General features: G+C 55.5%; 3 protein-coding genes across 3 annotated transcripts in view; 1 reads left to right on the top strand and 2 right to left on the bottom strand.

Annotated features, from left to right (window-relative positions):
• The window catches only part of LOC146421500 (C-type lectin domain family 2 member B-like), a 149,470-nt gene that overhangs the window by 9,438 nt on the left and 123,459 nt on the right, over window positions 1-16,573 (top strand). The window lies entirely within an intron of this gene.
• On the bottom strand, window positions 1,324-14,381 carry LOC146421501 (early activation antigen CD69-like). Its single transcript, XM_085047385.1, has 5 exons — window positions 13,927-14,381; window positions 13,511-13,615; window positions 13,090-13,274; window positions 12,897-12,997; window positions 1,324-2,151 (listed from the first exon to the last, which is right to left on the bottom strand). The coding sequence occupies exons 1-5, from the start codon at window positions 14,168-14,170 to the stop codon at window positions 2,037-2,039; spliced, it is 750 nt and encodes a 249-aa protein (XP_084903511.1). The 5' UTR covers window positions 14,171-14,381; the 3' UTR covers window positions 1,324-2,036.
• LOC146421502 (C-type lectin domain family 2 member B-like) lies at window positions 6,187-7,467 on the bottom strand. The gene is made up of 3 exons (XM_085047392.1): window positions 7,188-7,467; window positions 6,995-7,095; window positions 6,187-6,902 (listed from the first exon to the last, which is right to left on the bottom strand). The coding sequence occupies exons 1-3, from the start codon at window positions 7,437-7,439 to the stop codon at window positions 6,788-6,790; spliced, it is 468 nt and encodes a 155-aa protein (XP_084903518.1). The 5' UTR covers window positions 7,440-7,467; the 3' UTR covers window positions 6,187-6,787.

The following is a 16,573-nucleotide window of genomic DNA, read 5'->3' on the forward strand; positions in this document are numbered from 1 at the left end:
TTGCCGCTGGCCTGAGGCCGCTGAGGGAGCGGCTGCCCGCGGTCTCCTTGCCGCTGCTGCCTCGGCAGGAGGCGGTGCCGGAGCAGCGCTGGCTCGTCCCGCTTGCTGTCGGTAGCACAGAGGTGTCTCTCCTGTCCCCGGGTCGCTGTGCTGCGATCACCGCCGAGCTCCGCCGCCTCCGAGCTCCGCCGCCTCACGGCGCTCCGGCCGCTGCCGCTCCCGAGCCCTCACTGACCCTCCGGCAATGGCGGTACCGGGGCGGTGCTTGTCCCGCGCTGACCAATCACCGCGCGAGAATTCGGAGTGACGGCACAGCGAGCCAATGGCAGCGAGGCGCGGGCTCTGCACACGCACAGACTCGCCCCGGTCGCTCCAGGCACAGTCCCGGGGTTGTGGCCGAAATTCGCTTTTTGGCTCCTCAGCCCTGCAGTGTCCCAGCCCGGGCAGGAGGACAAAGAATCGCTGCTGCCCTCAACCGGCGGGAGCTCGGTGTGACCTGGAGCTGCAGGTCCAGCTCGGTGTGAGCTGTGGGTGAGGCCGGGATGGAGCAGGGACTCCCCTGCAGCCCCGGCAGGAGCCCAGGCCGGAGCAGGGGATGCCCGAGAGAGACCCTGAGCCATGGGAAGCTCCTGCCGAGCCATGGAAGTGGCTGCTGGCGGGACTTGTGGGGGATCCCTGCTGGAGCAGCCTGTTCCCGCGGCATTGTGTGCTGTCGAGGGACACCAGGGTGAGGAGGACAGTGTCACAGCGGTTTTCACCTCCCGCCGGTTCAGAGCAGCAGCGGTTCCTTGGCCTCCAGCACGGCCCGGGACATTCCAGGCCTTTTTCTCCTACGACATTTTAAAAACCTATGAAGAATTCTCTGCTGCTCAGTGACCCCTTTATATACCCTGCGGACATCCCGCCCTCCACTCCCATTGGCAGATTCTGCTGCCACTCCTCATTCTCGAACTCTGATTGGTCAGAACGCGGCTGAGGGACAATCCCGCCTTGTCCCCACATCGCTTTGATTTCCCCCAAAAACCCAAAATCTCCCCAAACCCCTTGGGCTGAGCGGAGGAACGGACAGGGTTTGGGCAGAAAACTCCCAAATCGTTGTTCCCCAGGCTGGGAAGGACAAACGGAACCCAACTGATTTGGGAGCTCCAGCAGCTCCTCTCTGCCGGCCCAGCTGAAGGCCTCGCTGGCTGCTGGAGGCTGCACGGGCAGACTGGGAGCACTGGGAGCACTGGGAAGAGGCTCTGGCTCGGCTGAAGCCCCCGGGGCAGGGGCAGCAGGGCAAGGGACAGGGCTGCAGGTGCTGAGGGGACACGAGGGACAGCATGGCCTTGACAAGTGTTTATTGTGAACGTAATAAAATAATACAGTAAATAAGAACAACAGCAGCATTGGCACGATAAATACTGATGGAGGTCACACAAGGACATCTCAAACCATGCTCTGAGCTGGAAGGGACCTCCAAGGATTGATTCCAGCCCTTAAGCAAATGGCCCAGGTGGGGTTAAATCCACACCTTGGCATTATTAGTAATTCACACCCAGGAAGGTCACACTCATATGAAGCACCTGTTCATAGTCTGTAAGCAAAGCAGTAGATCAATGTAAATGTGCAAGATTAGTGTAGAAATACAGTGTCAGGAGAATGTGTTTGAAATCACCATTATATCCATATATAAAGAAAAGATCACTGTAGAAAAATGGAGAGCAAGAGAAACAGGATTAAGTCCTGGAAAGATTCCAGAAGGAGAAAGCAACCCAAAGCCCCAGGCAAAGCAGCCACAGATCAGCTTCCTCATCATCATCTCCTCCTCCTGCAGGTTCATCTCCTGCAGATCAGGCACTGAGGTGATCATGAGATCAGAACCTGAGGTGACCCTGAGCAGAGGCACTGAGGTGATCAGGAGAACAAACACTGAGATGACTCTGAGAGTCAGTGCAAGGCAGACGCTGTGGCTGAGGAAGGAAATCCCTTTGCTGGAGTGGAAAATATCAACCTTTGACTGCTCAGCATGGAAAAGATCGTTCCTCTATCCTCTGTCACAGGTGAGTTTGGGGTCTGCTGCAGATATACTGCATGTCATTTGAGCAGGGCTGTCTCCTGAGACAATTCTCAGCCAGGTGCACACAGTCTGCATTGCCCAGCACAGGAACCCTGCAGGAAAAAGCAGAGATAACGTTGGAACCTCAGAGGGACACTTTGTGCCCCTGTGCCCCCCAGGCCCTGCCTGTGCCCCCCATGCCCCTGCCCAGCTCCCCAGCACTCACGAGGAGCTGAAGTTGCTGCCATCCACCCACTGCAGCCGCTGGTCCTGTCTGTGCAGCCCGAGCCAGTAATCGACATTCCTGCTGAAATGGAACAGGAACTCCTGGCAAGGGGAGAGGAGCAGATAATGGGAGCTGCAGCCCTGGCCCAGGAGCTCCCCAGGCTCCCCTCAGCCACCCCAAACCCCTCACTCACCATTTCCCAGTCCTCCAGCACAGCCAGGGAAGCCTCGAGCTCAGAGCACCGAGCCTGAGCCTGATCCCAGGAGAGACGATCCCTCGAGAGGAAGTAGCAGATCCCGTTGTACCCAACCCAGCCATGGGGACAGGCCAGCAGCCGTGGAGTGTCAGATGTAACCGGAGTGTCAGTTTGTCTTCTCCCTGCAGAGCGAACAGAAGGTCTGAGCATTCTCCCCTCACGGAGCAGCCCGAGCTCCCATTGGCTCATTTTCCCGCTCAAATTCCCCCATCCCAGCGATTGGCTGATTCAGCCGTCACTCCTCGTTCTCCCGCGCGCTGATTGGTCAGAGCGGGGCTGAGGGACGATCCCGGCCGTGAGGGAGCAGTGAGCCCGCAGTGCCCCGAGGGGTTGGGCTGAGGCTGCTGCTCCTCCTTACCTGACACAGCAGCCAAGGACACCGCCAGAGCCACAGCCAGGAGCAGGAGCAGAGTCAGCACAGCCAGGGTGAGCACGGGATGGAATCTGATCCACTCAGCAGGAGCTGGAAAGAGCCGCAGACCGTGAGCATGGAGCTGTCCTGAGCAGGCCCAGCCCTCACATCCCCACCCAACGCCCTGGGAGCACAGCAGGGACCCTCAGCCCGTGTGACACTCACTGAGCTGGCAGCACGAACAGGGACAAGGGACACAGGTGTGGGGACAGCCAGGGCAGCAGAATTGCCCAGGGCCAGGGCTCAGTCCAGCAGAGCACCAGGCCTCTTCCAGAGCCCTGGACACAGCCACACCCTGCCAGCCCTGTGCTCCTGGGCTCACACTGCCCATTGTCCCCTCCCTAGAGGCCACAGCGCTGGCCCTGCACTCACCCAGATATCTTCTGAGGCTCTTTCTGTGTGTGACTCCCATTGCTGATCCATCCTGGGCACCCAGGGCATCCTCGGGAATCTCAACAGCGGCGTTATACATGATGAGAGGCCCCGGCTGGTGCTGGCTCTGGAAGGCGCTGCCAGCTCAGTCCTGCCCTGTCTCTGCTCTCCGGCAGCACCTGGGGACATAAACACAGTGTCAGAGAGCTCCGGGCCCAGCTTGGCCTGCAGCCCCAACGCCTCTGGCTGTGCAGCTCCGGGCTGGGACAGGCAGGGACAGTTAGGGACAGTTAGGGACAGCGCCCGGGAGCTGCCGAGTGCGGGAACAGGGCAGCTGCAAATCGGGCTCAGCCTGCCGGGGGGGCAAGGAAAGAACCAGCAGCCCTGAGGGGCTCAGCATTGTCCCCTGCATGCCCTGCGCTGAGGGTTGCAGCTCAGGGACAGCGAGCGCGGCAGAGCCAGGTCGGTGCGTGGTTGAGAGAAGAGGCAGAGCCTGACGGGGATTGCGGGAAGGAGAGCGCGGAGGGCGGAGCGGAGCGCAGATAGCGCTGCAGGTCGGGGCGCATGACGAACATAGCGGCGGGCCGGAGGGACGGTGGGAGGATCCGCGACATGCCCCAAGCTGCTCTCTTCCTTCCATCCCCTGCCATCCCTTTCCATCATCTCCCGCTGCAGCAGGGGCGCCAGCCCGGTGCGGCATGGCCGGGAACAGTCCCGGGAACAGGAGTGTGCTGTGCTGTGCTGTTCTGTGCTGTTCTGTGTTGTTCTGTGCTCTTCTCTTCTGTGCTGTGTTTTTCTGTTCTGTGCTCCCCACAGCAAGCAGGACGAGCCAGCGCTGCTCCGGCACCGCCTCCTGCCGAGGCAGCAGCGGCAAGGAGACCGCGGGCAGCCGCTCCCTCAGCGGCCTCAGGCCAGCGGCAACACGGCGCCATAGTCAGGGAGGGAGGGAGGGAGGGAGACGGGAGAAGGAAGCCGCCACAGCCCCCCTGCCGCCCCCTGCATCCCCTCCATCCGCCCGCAGCGAGCCCCGAGCCCCGGCACAAGGCAGCGCGGCTCCCACCTGCGCTGGGACAGCCTCTCCGAGCTCCGCCGCCGCCTGCCCGGGCTCTGCCCTGATCGCTGCTGCCGCTGCTCTCCGAGCTCCGCCGCCTCCAGAGCTCCGCCCTGATCACTGCCGCCGCTGCTCTCCGAGCTCCGCCGCCCCTTCCCGGGCTCTGCTGCTCTCACTGCCGCCGCTGCTCTCCGAGCTCCGCCGCCCCGGGCCGCACAGTCGATCCGCACCCCGCGCAGTCCCACTGTCCCTGTTGAACAAGTGTCCTGGAACATGAACAGAACGGGAGCAAAGGGGTTTGGTATCTCAACTTTACAATTCCAGTATGAATAATGTTAAATGCTGTTAGGTGTTACTGCTCTGTGGAATTGGTAATTCACATATGAATCTGATTAAATGCTGCAAGGTGTTACTCCTCTTGAATTGGTAAATTCAGGTGTAAATCAGGTTAAATTCAGGTACAAATCGTGTTAAATGCTATTAATGTTACTCCTCTATTAAATTGTTAATTTCAGACACAAAGAGGGAATAAAAGGGACTTTAGGAATTAAAATGGAGTATTTTTGGGAAAAAGAGTAAGATTTTGGGGGATGGAATGAGATTTTGAGGAATAAAACGGTTTGGGAGTGGAAGTTTTTTGCGAGACAAAAGTGGGTTTTTGAGGGTTGAAGTACAATTTTGGGAATAAAATGGGATTTTGGGAAATAAAATGGATTCTTAGGAGCTGGAAGTCAGATTTTCCGGCTATGTCGGCAATGTCCCCATAGCCCCCCAGACCCCTCCGCAGCCCCAAGAACCCAAAACTCACCAGAAATGCCCAAATCTCCCCCGCTCCTCGCGCTGCGGTCTGAACTCGGCAGGGAACGTTGTGTGACGTCACTGCCGCCCGCTCCCCTTCCCCGGCGGCGCCATAGTGAGAGCGAAACCATGGCAGGGCTGAGGGGATCCCAAGTGCGGAGCGGATTGTGCGGCTTTGTCTCCTTCGGTTTGGTTTGTCCTTCCCAGCCTGGGGAACAACGATTTGGGAGTTTTCTGCCCAAACGCTGTCCGTTCCTCCGCTCAGCCCGAGGGGTTTGGGGAGATTTTGGCTTTTTGGGGAAACCAAAGCGATGCACGGAGCTCACCCAGCGCACTGAGCTGGACTGAGCCTGGCAGAGGAGCAAAGCGGCTCAGCGATGGCGAAACAGCGATTAATTAACCATTCATTAGCCTGACAAGCTGCTCCTGATTAGCGGGGAGCAGAAGTGAGGCCCCAGGGCGCTGAGTCAGCTCCACAGAACTTTTTGGGTCTATTTTCAGATACCTCTGGCTTTTCATCACTCAATTCTGCCCATTTTATTTCTTCTATGGTATTTCATCAATTCCCACCTCTCAGAGATCACAGAGATCTCCTGCTCTTTCATTTTCACCACTTTAGGGCAGCGAGGGTGGCTTTTGTCCGGCAGCACCTCCTGCCACAACTCCCTGTCCTTTTCCCCACTGAACAAACCCCAAATCCCCATTTTCCTTTCCCCTACAGGAACAAACCCCAAATCCCCATTTTCCTTCTCCTGGAGACAATTTCGTACCTCCCTGATGTCACTGAAACTGCAGGAGAAACAAAAACCCTCCAACAACATTTTTAATGTCAGAGAGTCAAGGCATTACTTTATTATCTGGCCAGAATGTAGTTCTGATCAGGAATTACCACAGAAATCATCTCATCATCTCATGGAATCAATCATTCCATGACACATGGATTTTTTAAATATTTAAATATTTTATACAATACAAAGACATAGAAAAGCATTGGCTCAGTGTTCATTGCTCCAAAGCAGAGTAAACACTCAGTATTCAGTTTCCCATTGGATCTGAATCTCCTCACCTCTGATGGTAATCAGATTTTTCATTCTTCAATTTCCCTGTCAGTGCTTTCCTGACCAGATGTCTTCACCCCTGCTGGAGGTGAATGTTTGTAGATATGTTGAGTTTATCAGACCTCACCTGGCAGAACAATGCCCTGCAGAGAAACCTGAAATTCCTATTTTTGGGGTAAAGACAAACAGAACCCTTTGACTAAAGTTATGCAAAATATTTAAACTACCACATTTTCCAGCAATCCTTTGAAGTGGCACTGAGGTGACCCTGAGATGAGGCACTGAGGTGTTTGTGACATCAGGCACTGAGGTGACATTATAAAGTGGCACTGAGGTGACCCAGAGATGAGGCACTGAGGTGCTCCTGAGAGTCAGCACAAGGCAGATGCTGCAGCTGAGGAAGGACATCCTTGTACTGGAGGAAGAGACAAAGAACTGGAGCTGCCAAGTGTGCAGAAGGCTCTGCCCATGTCCTGTTACAGGTGACTTTGGGCTCTGCTGCCCACATAGTTCATGTCACTCGAGCAGATCTCACTCCCGAGAATGTTCTCAGCCAGAGATCTTTTCTCCATCCCGTTACAGGTGAGTTTGGGCTCTGCTGCAGATATACTGCATGTCACTTGAGCAGGGCTGTCTCCTGAGATAATTCTCAACCAGGAACACACAGTCTGCATTGCCCTGGACCTCGACCCTGCAGGAAAAAGCAGACACATTGCTGGAACCTCAGGGGGACACCTTGTGCCCCTGTGCCCCCCAGCCCCTGCCCAGCTCCCCAGCACTCACGAGGAGCTGAAGTTGCTGCCATCCACCCACTGCAGCCGCTGGTCCTGTCTGTGCAGCCCGAGCCAGTAATCGACCTTCCTGCTGAAATGGAACAGGAACTCCTGGCAAGGAGAGAGGAGCAGATAATGGGAGCTGCAGCCCTGGCCCAGGAGCTCCCCAGGCTCCCCTCAGCCACCCCAAACCCCTCACTCACCATTTCCCAGTCCTCCAGCACAGCCAGGGAGGCTCTGAGCAGGGAGCACCGAGCCTTAGCCTGATCCCAGGAGAGACGATCCCTCGAGAGGAAGTAGCAGATCCCGTTGTACCCAACCCAGCCATGGGGACAGGCCAGCAGCAGAGGAGTGTCAGATGTAACCGGAGCGTCAGTTTGTCTTCTCCCTGCAGAGCGAACAGAAGGTCTGAGGATTCTCCCCTCACGGAGCAGCCCGAGCTCCCATTGGCTCATTTTCCCGCTCAAATTCCCCCATCCCAGCGATTGGCTGATTCAGCCTTCACTCCTCGTTCTCCCGCGCGCTGATTGGTCAGAGCGGGGCTGAGGGACGATCCCGGCCGTGAGGGAGCAGTGAGCCCGCAGTGCCCCGAGGGGTTGGGCTGAGGCTGCTGCTCCTCCTTACCTGACACAGCAGCCAAGGACACCGCCAGAGCCACAGCCAGGAGCAGGAGCAGAGTCAGCACAGCCAGGGTGAGCACGGGATGGGATCTGATCCACTCAGCAGGAGCTGAAAAGAGCCGCAGGCCGTGAGCATGGAGCTGTCCTGAGCAGGCCCAGCCCTCACATCTCCCACCCAACACCCAGGGAGCACAGCAGGGACCCTCAGCCCGTGTGCCACTCACTGAGCTGGCAGCACGAACAGGGACAAGGGACACAGGTGTGGGGACAGCCAGGGCAGCAGAACTGCCCAGGGCCAGGGCTGTCAGTCCAGCAGAGCACCAGGCCTCTTCCAGAGCCCTGGACACAGCCACACCCTGTCAGCCCTGTGCTCCTGGGCTCACACTGCCCATTGTCCCCTCCCTAGAGGCCACAGCGCTGGCCCTGCACTCACCCAGATATCTTCTGAGGCTCTTTCTGTGTGTGACTCCCACTGCTGATCCATCCTGGGCACCCAGGGCATCCTCGGGAATCCCAACAGTGGTGTACATGATGAGGTCCCGGCTGGTGCTGGCTCTGGAAGGCACTGCCAGCTCAGCCCTGCCCTGTCTCTGCTTCTCGGCAGCACCTGGGGACACAAACACAGTGTCAGAGAGCTCCGGGCCCAGCTCGGCCCTGCAGCCCCAACCCCTCTGGCTGTGCAGCTCCGGGCTGGGACAGGCAGGGACAGTTAGGGACAGTTAGGGACAGCGCCCGGGAGCTGCCGAGTGCGGGAACAGGGCAGCTGCGGATCGGGCTCAGCCTGCCGGGGGGACAAGAAAAGAACCAGCAGCCCTGAGGGGCTCAGCATTGTCCCCTGCATGCCCTGCGCTGAGGGTTGCAGCTCAGGGACAGCGAGCGGAGGCACCGCCCTTTGGGGGCGTGGTTGGAGGGAGGCGGAGCTTAGCAGGGAGAGCGGGAATGGTAATGGGTCAGCCGGGCGCATGCGCACAAAGCAGACATCCCGCAGACGGGTACCAACATGGCGGGAGGCCTGGCGGAAGGGAGGGGCGGCACGCGAAATGCCCCAAGCTGCTCTCTTGCACCTCCACATCGCTTGCCTTGGCAGGGACACTCAAGTTCCTTCCATCCCCTGCCAGCCCCGGGCACGGACATCTCCCGCAGCAGTAGGGGTGTCCAGTCCGGTGCGGCATGGCCGGGAACAGTCCCGGGAACGGGAGTGTGCTGTGCTGTGCTGTGGTGTGCTGGGGACGAGCCAGCGCTGCTCCGGCACCGCCTCCTGCCGAGGCAGCAGCGGCAAGGAGACCGCGGGCAGCCGCTCCCTCAGCGGCCTCAGGCCAGCGGCAACACGGCGCCACAGCCAGGGAGGGAGGGAGACGGGAGAAGGAAGCCGCCACAGCCCCCCTGCCGCCCCCTGCATCCCCTCCATCCGCCCGCAGCGAGCCCCGAGCCCCGGCACAAGGCAGCGCGGCTCCCACCTGCGCTGGGACAGCCTCTCCGAGCTCCGCCGCCTGCCCGGGCTCTGCTGCTCTCACTGCCGCCGCTGCTCTCCGAGCTCCGCCGCCCCGCAGCCTCTGGTCGGCCGCTACCCCCTGGCCCTAATGAGCCCGTCCACGCCTCCGCTCCGTCGTCTCCCTGACTCCGCCCCTCACCGCCTCCGCTCCCGCTTGACTCCGCCCCGCCCCTCCAGCCTCCGCCCCGCCCCTCCCCGGCCCCAGCCCATCCCCACCCCGCGCAGGCGCAGCGGCGAACGGGTCCGGATCGGGGCAAGGGGCGGAAATGGGTTTGATTTCTCTTCTCAGCTTTACAGTTCCAGGGTGACTCATGTTAAATGCTGCTAGCTGTTACTGCTCTGTGGAACTGGTATTTCACGTGTGGAATCTGATTAAATGCTGCTAGGCGTTACTCCTCTCGAATCGCTAAATTCAGGCATAAATCAGGTTACATTCAGGCACAAATCAGGTTAAATGCCGCTAGGTGTTACTGCTCTTGAATTGTTAAATTCAGGTATAAACGAGGTTGAATTCAAATGTAAATCAGGTTAAATGCTGTTAGCTGTGACTCCTCTTGAATAGCCACATTCGGGCATAAATCAGGTTAAATTCAAATATAAATCAGGTTAAATGCTGTTAGCTCTTACTGCTCTGGGGAATTGGTAATTCACCTATGAATCTGAGTAAATGCTGCAAGGTGTTACTCCTCTTGAATTGTTAAATTCAGGCATAAATCAGGTTAAATCCAGGTGTTAATCAGGTTAAATCCAGGTATAAATCAGGGTAAATGCTCTGTGGAATTGCTAATTTCAGGCCCAAAGAGGGAATGAAAGGGACTTTAGGAATTTAAATGGAGTATTTTTGGGAAAAAGAGTAAGATTTTGGGGAATGGAATGCGATTTTGAGTAATAAATGGTTCGGGAGTGGAACTTTTTTGCGAGACAAAAGTGGGTTTTTGAGGGAGGAAGTGCAATTTTGGGAACAAAACGGAATTTTGGGAAATAAAACGGATTTTTAGGAGGTTGAAGCGGGGTTTCTCGGATATGTCGGCAATGTCCCCATAGCCCCCCCAGACCCCTCCGCGGCCCCAAAAACCCGCAGTTCTCCACACAAATCCCCAAAAACCCGCAGTTCTCCACACAAATCCCCAAAAACCCGCAGTTCTCCACACAAATCCCCAAAAACCCGCAGTTCTCCACACAAAACCCCAAAAAACCCGCCAGTTCTCCACACAAAACCCCAAAAACCCGCCAGTTCTCCACACAAAACCCCAAAAACCCGCCAGTTCTCCACACAAAACCCCAAAAACCCGCAGTTCTCCACACAAAACCCCAAAAACCCGCAGTTCACCACACAAATCCCCAAAAACCCGCCAGTTCTCCACACAAAACTCAAAAAAAACCGCAGTTCTCCACACAAAACCCCAAAAAACCCGCAGTTCTCCACACAAAACCCAAAAAACCCGCAGTTCTCCACACAAAACCCCAAAAACCCGCCAGTTCTCCACACAAAACCCCCAAACTCACCGCGAATCCCCAAATCTCTCCCGCTCCCAAAGCTGCTTCCGCCGCCGCCGCCATCTTGTCAGCAACTGACCGAGGAGCGAGGGGCGGTGACGGGCGGTGACGTCACTGCCGCCCGCTCCTCCCCCTTCCCCGGCGGCGCCATGGTGAGAGCGAAACCATGGCAGGGCTGAGCGGATCCCAACTGCGGAGCGGATTGTGCGGCTTTGTCTCTTCATCGCTTTATTGCTTTGCCATTAACTGCTTCTTCGTCCTCCCCGCTGTCCCTCGTGTCCCCTCGGCACCTGCAGCCCTGTCCCTTGCCCTGCTGCCCCTGCTCCGTTCCATCGCGGCCGGCAGAGAGGAGCTGCCGGAGCTCCCGGATCGGTTCGGTCTGTCCTTCCCAGCCTGGGGAACAACGATTTGGGAGTTTTCTGCCCAAACGCTGTCCGTTCCTCCGCTCAGCCCGAGGGGTTTGGGGAGATTTTGGCTTTTTGGGGAAACCAAAGCGATGCACGGAGCTCACCCAGCGCACTGAGCTGGATTGAGCCTGGCAGAGGAGCAAAGCGGCTCAGCGATGGCGAAACAGCGATTAATTAACCATTAATTAGCCTGACAAATTGCTCCTAATTAGCGGGTAGCAGAAGTGAGGCCCCAGGGTGCTGAGTCAGCTCCACAGAACATTTTGGGTCTATTTTCAGATACCTCTGGCTTTTCATCACTCAATTCTGCCCATTTTATTTCTTCTATGGTATTTCATCAATTCCCACCTCTCAGAGATCACAGAGATCTCCTGCTCTTTCATTTTCACCATTTTAGGGCAGCGAGGGTGGCTTTTGTCCGGCAGCACCTCCTGCCACATCTCCCTGTCCTTTTCCCCACTGAACAAACCCCAAATCCCCATTTTCCTTTCCTCTACAGGAACAAACCCCAAATCCCCATTTTCCTTTCCCCCACAGGAACAAACCCCAAATCCCCATTTTCCTTTCCCCCACAGGAACAAACCCCAAATCCCCATTTTCCTTTCCCCCACAGGAACAAACCCCAAATCCCCATTTTCCTTTCCCCCACAGGAACAAACCCCAAATCCCCATTTTCCTATCCCTCACACTAACAAACCCCAAATCCCCATTTTCCTTTCCCCCACAGGAACAAACCCCAAATCCCCATTTTCCTTTCCCCCACTGAACAAACCCCAAATCCCCATTTTCCTTCTCCTGGAGACAATTTCGTACCTCCCTGATGTCACTGAAACTGCAGGAAAAACAAAAACCCTCCAACAACATTTTAAATGTTAGAGAGTCAAGGCATTACTTTATTATCTGGCCAGGATGTAGTTCTGGTCAGGAATTACCACAGAAATCATCTCATCCACACACAGCCCGGCTGTGCAGAGAGAACCATTCCATGACACATGGATTTTTTTATCATTTTAATATTTAAAACAGTAAAAATATATGGAAATTTATTGGCTCAGTGTTCATTGCTCCAAAGCTGAGCAAACCCTCAGTATTCAGTTTCCCATCGGATCTGAATCTCCTCACCTCTGATGGTAATCAGATTTTTCATTCTTCAATTTCCCTGTCAGTGCTTTCCTGACCAGATGTCTTCACCCCTGCTGGAGGTGAATGTTTGTAGATATGTTGAGTTTATCAGACCTCACCTGGCAGAACAATGCCCTGGAGAGAAACCTGAAATTCCTATTTTTGGAGTAAAGACAAACAGAACCCTTTGACTAAAGCTATACAAAATATTTAAACTGCCACATTTTCCAGCAATCCTTTGAAGTGGCACTGAGGTGACCCTGAGATGAGGCACTGAGGTGTTTGTGACATCAGGCACTGAGGTGACATTATAAAGTGGCACTGAGGTGACCCAGAGATGAGGCACTGAGGTGCTCCTGAGAGTCAGCACAAGGCAGATGCTGCAGCTGAGGAAGGACATCCTTGTACTGGAGGAAGAGACGAAGAACTGGAGCTGCCAAGTGTGCAGAAGGCTCTGCCCATGTCCTGTTACAGGTGACTTTGGGCTCTGCTGCACACGTAGTTCAGGTCACTCGAGCAGATCTCACTCCTGAGGATGTTCTCAGCCAGAGATCTTTTCTCCATCCCGTTACAGGTCAGACAGGGCTCTGCTGCAGATATACTGCATGTCATTTGAGCAGGGCAGTCTCCTGAGATAATTGTCTGCCAGGAACACACAGTCTGCATTGCCCATGACACGAACCCTGCAGGGAGGAGCAGAGACATTGCTGGAACCTCAGGGGGACACCTTGTGCCCCTGTGCCCCCAGCCCCTGCCCAGCTCCCCAGCACTCACGAGGAGCTGAAGTTGCTGCCATCCACCCACTGCAGCCGCTGGCCCTGTCTGTGCAGCCCGAGCCAGTAATCCTTGTTCTTGCTGAGGCAGAACAGGAACTCCTGGCAAGGAGAGAGGAGCAGATAATGGGAGCTGCAGCCCTGGCCCAGGAGCTCCCCAGGCTCCCCTCAGCCACCCCAAACCCCTCACTCACCATTTCCCAGTCCTCCAGCACAGCCAGGGAGGCCTTGAGCTCGGAGCACCGAGCCTTAGCATGATCCCAGGCGAGACGATCCCTCGAGAGGAAGTAGCAGGTCCCGTTGTACCCAACCCAGCCATGGGGACAGGCCAGCAGCAGAGGAGTGTCAGATGTAACCGGAGCGTCAGTTTGTCTTCTCCCTGCAGAGCGAACAGAAGGTCTGAGCATTCTCCCCTCACGGAGCAGCCCGAGCTCCCATTGGCTGGTTTTCCCGCTCAAATCCCCCCATCCCAGCGATTGGCTGATTCAGCCGTCACTCCTCGTTCTCCCGCGCGCTGATTGGTCAGAGCGGGGCTGAGGGACGATCCCGGCCGTGAGGGAGCAGTGAGCCCGCAGTGCCCCGAGGGGTTGGGCTGAGGCTGCTGCTCCTCCTTACCTGACACAGCAGCCAAGGACACCGCCAGAGCCACAGCCAGGAGCAGGAGCAGAGTCAGCACAGCCAGGGTGAGCACGGGATGGGATCTGATCCACTCAGCAGGAGCTGGAAAGAGCCGCAGGCCGTGAGCATGGAGCTGTCCTGAGCAGGAAGCAGCCCGCAGCCCATTTGCCCCTCACTCAGCTGGCAGCAGGAGAGATAAAGGACAGGGACACAGCCAGCGGAGAAACAGAGACACAGCCAGGAGAGGGGACAGCCTGCACCAGAACTGCCCAGGGCCAGGGCTGTCAGTCCAGCAGAGCACCAGGCCTCTTCCAGAGCCCTGGACACAGCCACACCCTGCCAGCCCTGTGCTCCTGGGCTCACATTGCCCATTGTCCCCTCCCTAGAGGCCACAGCGCTGGCCCTGCACTCACCCAGATATCTTCTGCGGGTCTTTATTTGTGTGACTCCCATTGCTGATCCATCCTGGCACTTCTCTCCAATGCCATCCCTGGGCTGGGATTCACTCTGCCCCAAGAGAGAAGCAGCTTCTCCCTGCCTGTGCCCAGCAGGGTCTGGCAGCTGAGGCAATCCTGTACCTCTGGTTGCTGATCCATTCTGGGCACCCAGGGCATCCTCGGGAATCTCAACAACAGCTTCATCCTTCCTTAGTCTCATTTCAGACTCACGAATCGAATCTCTCTGGTTGTGCTCAGCAGGATGTGGCACCCGAGGCAGCTCTGCGTGCTCAGTTCCTGACCTGTGCTCAGGATTCTGCTGCTCCTCTGGCCTCCCAGAGCTGAAGCCATAGCTGGAGCCACTCTCCTTCCCTTGGCTCCCTACAGACGTACAGCTGTCGTGGCTCTGCTCCTCACCAAGGGGATGTAGCACCTGAGACAGCTCTGCGTGCTCAGTTCCTGACCTGTGCTCAGGATCTTGGAGATGCTTTGTACTCTCAGAGATGGAGCAATATCCACTCTCTCTCCATTTTTTATCTACAGACCCCGATCTGTCACTCTTCTGCTTCCAATAGCCAGGATCTTCCACCCAAAGGATGTTTGCACTCCCAGCAGAGTGTGCATCAGTGGGGCAGAATCCACTGGCCATATCTTGACTCACTGCCCACTTAGAAGAAAGATCTCGCTCCGGAGGCATCAGCAGCGGCAGTAAACGCACTCCGAGTCCAAATTGCAGTATAGTCTCCCCGTACCTTCGATACGGATATAAAACGTCAGGAACGTTTTATATAGCCCGTTCTGACCAATCAGCGCGCGAGAAGGATGAGTGACGGGCCGAATCAGCCAATGGGAGCGAGGGGCGGGCTCTGCACACGGCACAGGTTTACTCGCTTACCTGTTCTCAGGTGATCGCAGTGCTATTCTTGGGCTGGGCTGAAGGTCAATAAGTGCTGTGGGTGAGTCCGGGGTGCAGCAGATTGTCCCACCAGCCCCGTCAGCACTCCAGGGTGGAGCAGGAGATACTGAGAGAAGCTCTGAGCCATGGGAAGCTCCTGCAGAGCCATGGCAGTGACTGCTGGTGGCCCTTGTGGGCAATCACCACTGGAGCAGCCTGTTGCAGGGGTTGTGTCCCCTGGGAGAGACCCCAGGCTGGAACAGGACAAGGATTCCTGTCCCTGAGGGGTGGCAGTGCCATGAACTGGCTGTGACCACAGTCCCCTGTGCTCCTGGGTTGGGAGGAGGGAATTGGGAAGGAGAGAGAGTTGGAAAATGTTTCATTTAGGATTTGGTTCACTTCTCATTCTCCTGCTCTGCTTTGTTCGATAATAAATCTAATTATTTCACTGTTGTTCAATCTGTAGCATAGGCCAAGTGTGCTCTAAGCATTCAGATGGTCAAAAGAAAGAAAGTTTAAATTTAGGCCTGAAGTGCAACCCACAGAGGGTATAAACAGGCCAGCTGTGTGAGTGGATAAAGATGCAATAAAAGATGATTAAAGGCAATGCAATAACATCATTTAGAGATGAAGTCAGCAGAGTCTCATGGCAGGGGAAGGAGTTCAGTTCCTCAACCTCCATTAGGAAGATTGAGAACAAATCCAAGTGCACTTTGGAACAGGATGGACTTTGGGATCCTCAGGTTGATGCCTTAAAAGCTGGCAAAGGTAAGAGGCAGACACATCAGTGTAGGGGAAAAAGGATATTCCCTTGGTTTAATAGGATCCCAGGTGCAACCTTGTCACAGGTGGAATCCCAGCGAGGAGCACACCGTGTACAGCACGGATACAATTTATGGACCGCTCAAATTAGCAGATCTACCTAAAATCCCCCAAAAGGAAACCTAACAAATGAACTAATTGTCCCCCTATTCTAATTATCCCCCCTAAATGAGGTAACAGCCTAATTTACAAAAACATGTTCTAGAGAGGAGGCTCTGTCTGAGGTTGGAGCCTCTAGTTCAGAGATAATTATAAATTATAAATGTTTTGTCTTCTGCAGACGACCTCAAATAGGGCTAAAATATCAGAGTACAAGGGTTGTAGACATGTAGGGCTGAGGTACAGGGAGTGAAAGGCACAAGGAATGGGAAAGGGTATAAAATGTATAAAAAGGGTATAAAAAAGGGTATAAAGAGAAAGGACAAAAAACCATCAGGCATCAAGGTTAAACCCAGGACTCCTCTGAGCTCTTTCTCCTGCAACAGCAGAGAAATTGTGAAGAAATCTGCCTCTGGGAAACAAAAAATTGGATTTTTGGTAAGCACAGGAGCTGTTTATTCCAAATGAAACACCCTGCAAGGGGAATTAAGTGGTGACTTTATCACAGCTGTCAGTGAAATGAGCTCCTTTTCCATCTAATTCAATTCAAACTGGAGAAACAATAGAGAACTCATGGATTTTTGCACTGCCCAGCTCTCCAGAACCATTCTTAGGAGGAAATAGGCTGGAAAATTGAAAAAGGAGATCAATTCTCATGAAGGGGAAATTCAGTGGAAAGCACTGAGTCTAATACGAGTCTAGAACTGAGTGTAAATATGTCTCCTTCAATTTTCATGGTCAGGAAGGAACTACAGATCTAAACCTACTGCACAGTCAATACAGATTGCAGTAACAGCCAGTGTGGGG

The sequence above is a fragment of the Lichenostomus cassidix genome, unplaced genomic scaffold (genome assembly GCF_008360975.1).
Source record: "Lichenostomus cassidix isolate B80296 unplaced genomic scaffold, HeHo_3.0 HiC_scaffold_33, whole genome shotgun sequence".
Lineage (NCBI taxonomy): Eukaryota > Metazoa > Chordata > Aves > Passeriformes > Meliphagidae > Lichenostomus > Lichenostomus cassidix.

Bases quoted from the DNA above. Each gene is read 5' to 3' on its own strand.
- LOC146421501 (XM_085047385.1), bottom strand. From the start codon at position 14,170: ATGAGACTAAGGAAGGATGAAGCTGTTGTTGAGATTCCCGAGGATGCC. The intron at 13,616-13,926 runs GTGAGTGCAGGG...GGCTCTTTCCAG, and splicing joins GACCCGCAGAAGATATCTGG to CTCCTGCTGAGTGGATCAGA. The intron at 2,152-12,896 runs GTGAGTGCTGGG...TTTTTCCTGCAG, and splicing joins GGCAGCAACTTCAGCTCCTC to GGTTCCTGTGCTGGGCAATG.
- LOC146421502 (XM_085047392.1), bottom strand. From the start codon at position 7,439: ATGAGCCAATGGGAGCTCGGGCTGCTCCGTGAGGGGAGAATCCTCAGA. The intron at 7,096-7,187 runs GTGAGTGAGGGG...TCTCCTTGCCAG, and splicing joins TGCTGGAGGACTGGGAAATG to GAGTTCCTGTTCCATTTCAG. The intron at 6,903-6,994 runs GTGAGTGCTGGG...TTTTTCCTGCAG, and splicing joins GGCAGCAACTTCAGCTCCTC to GGTCGAGGTCCAGGGCAATG.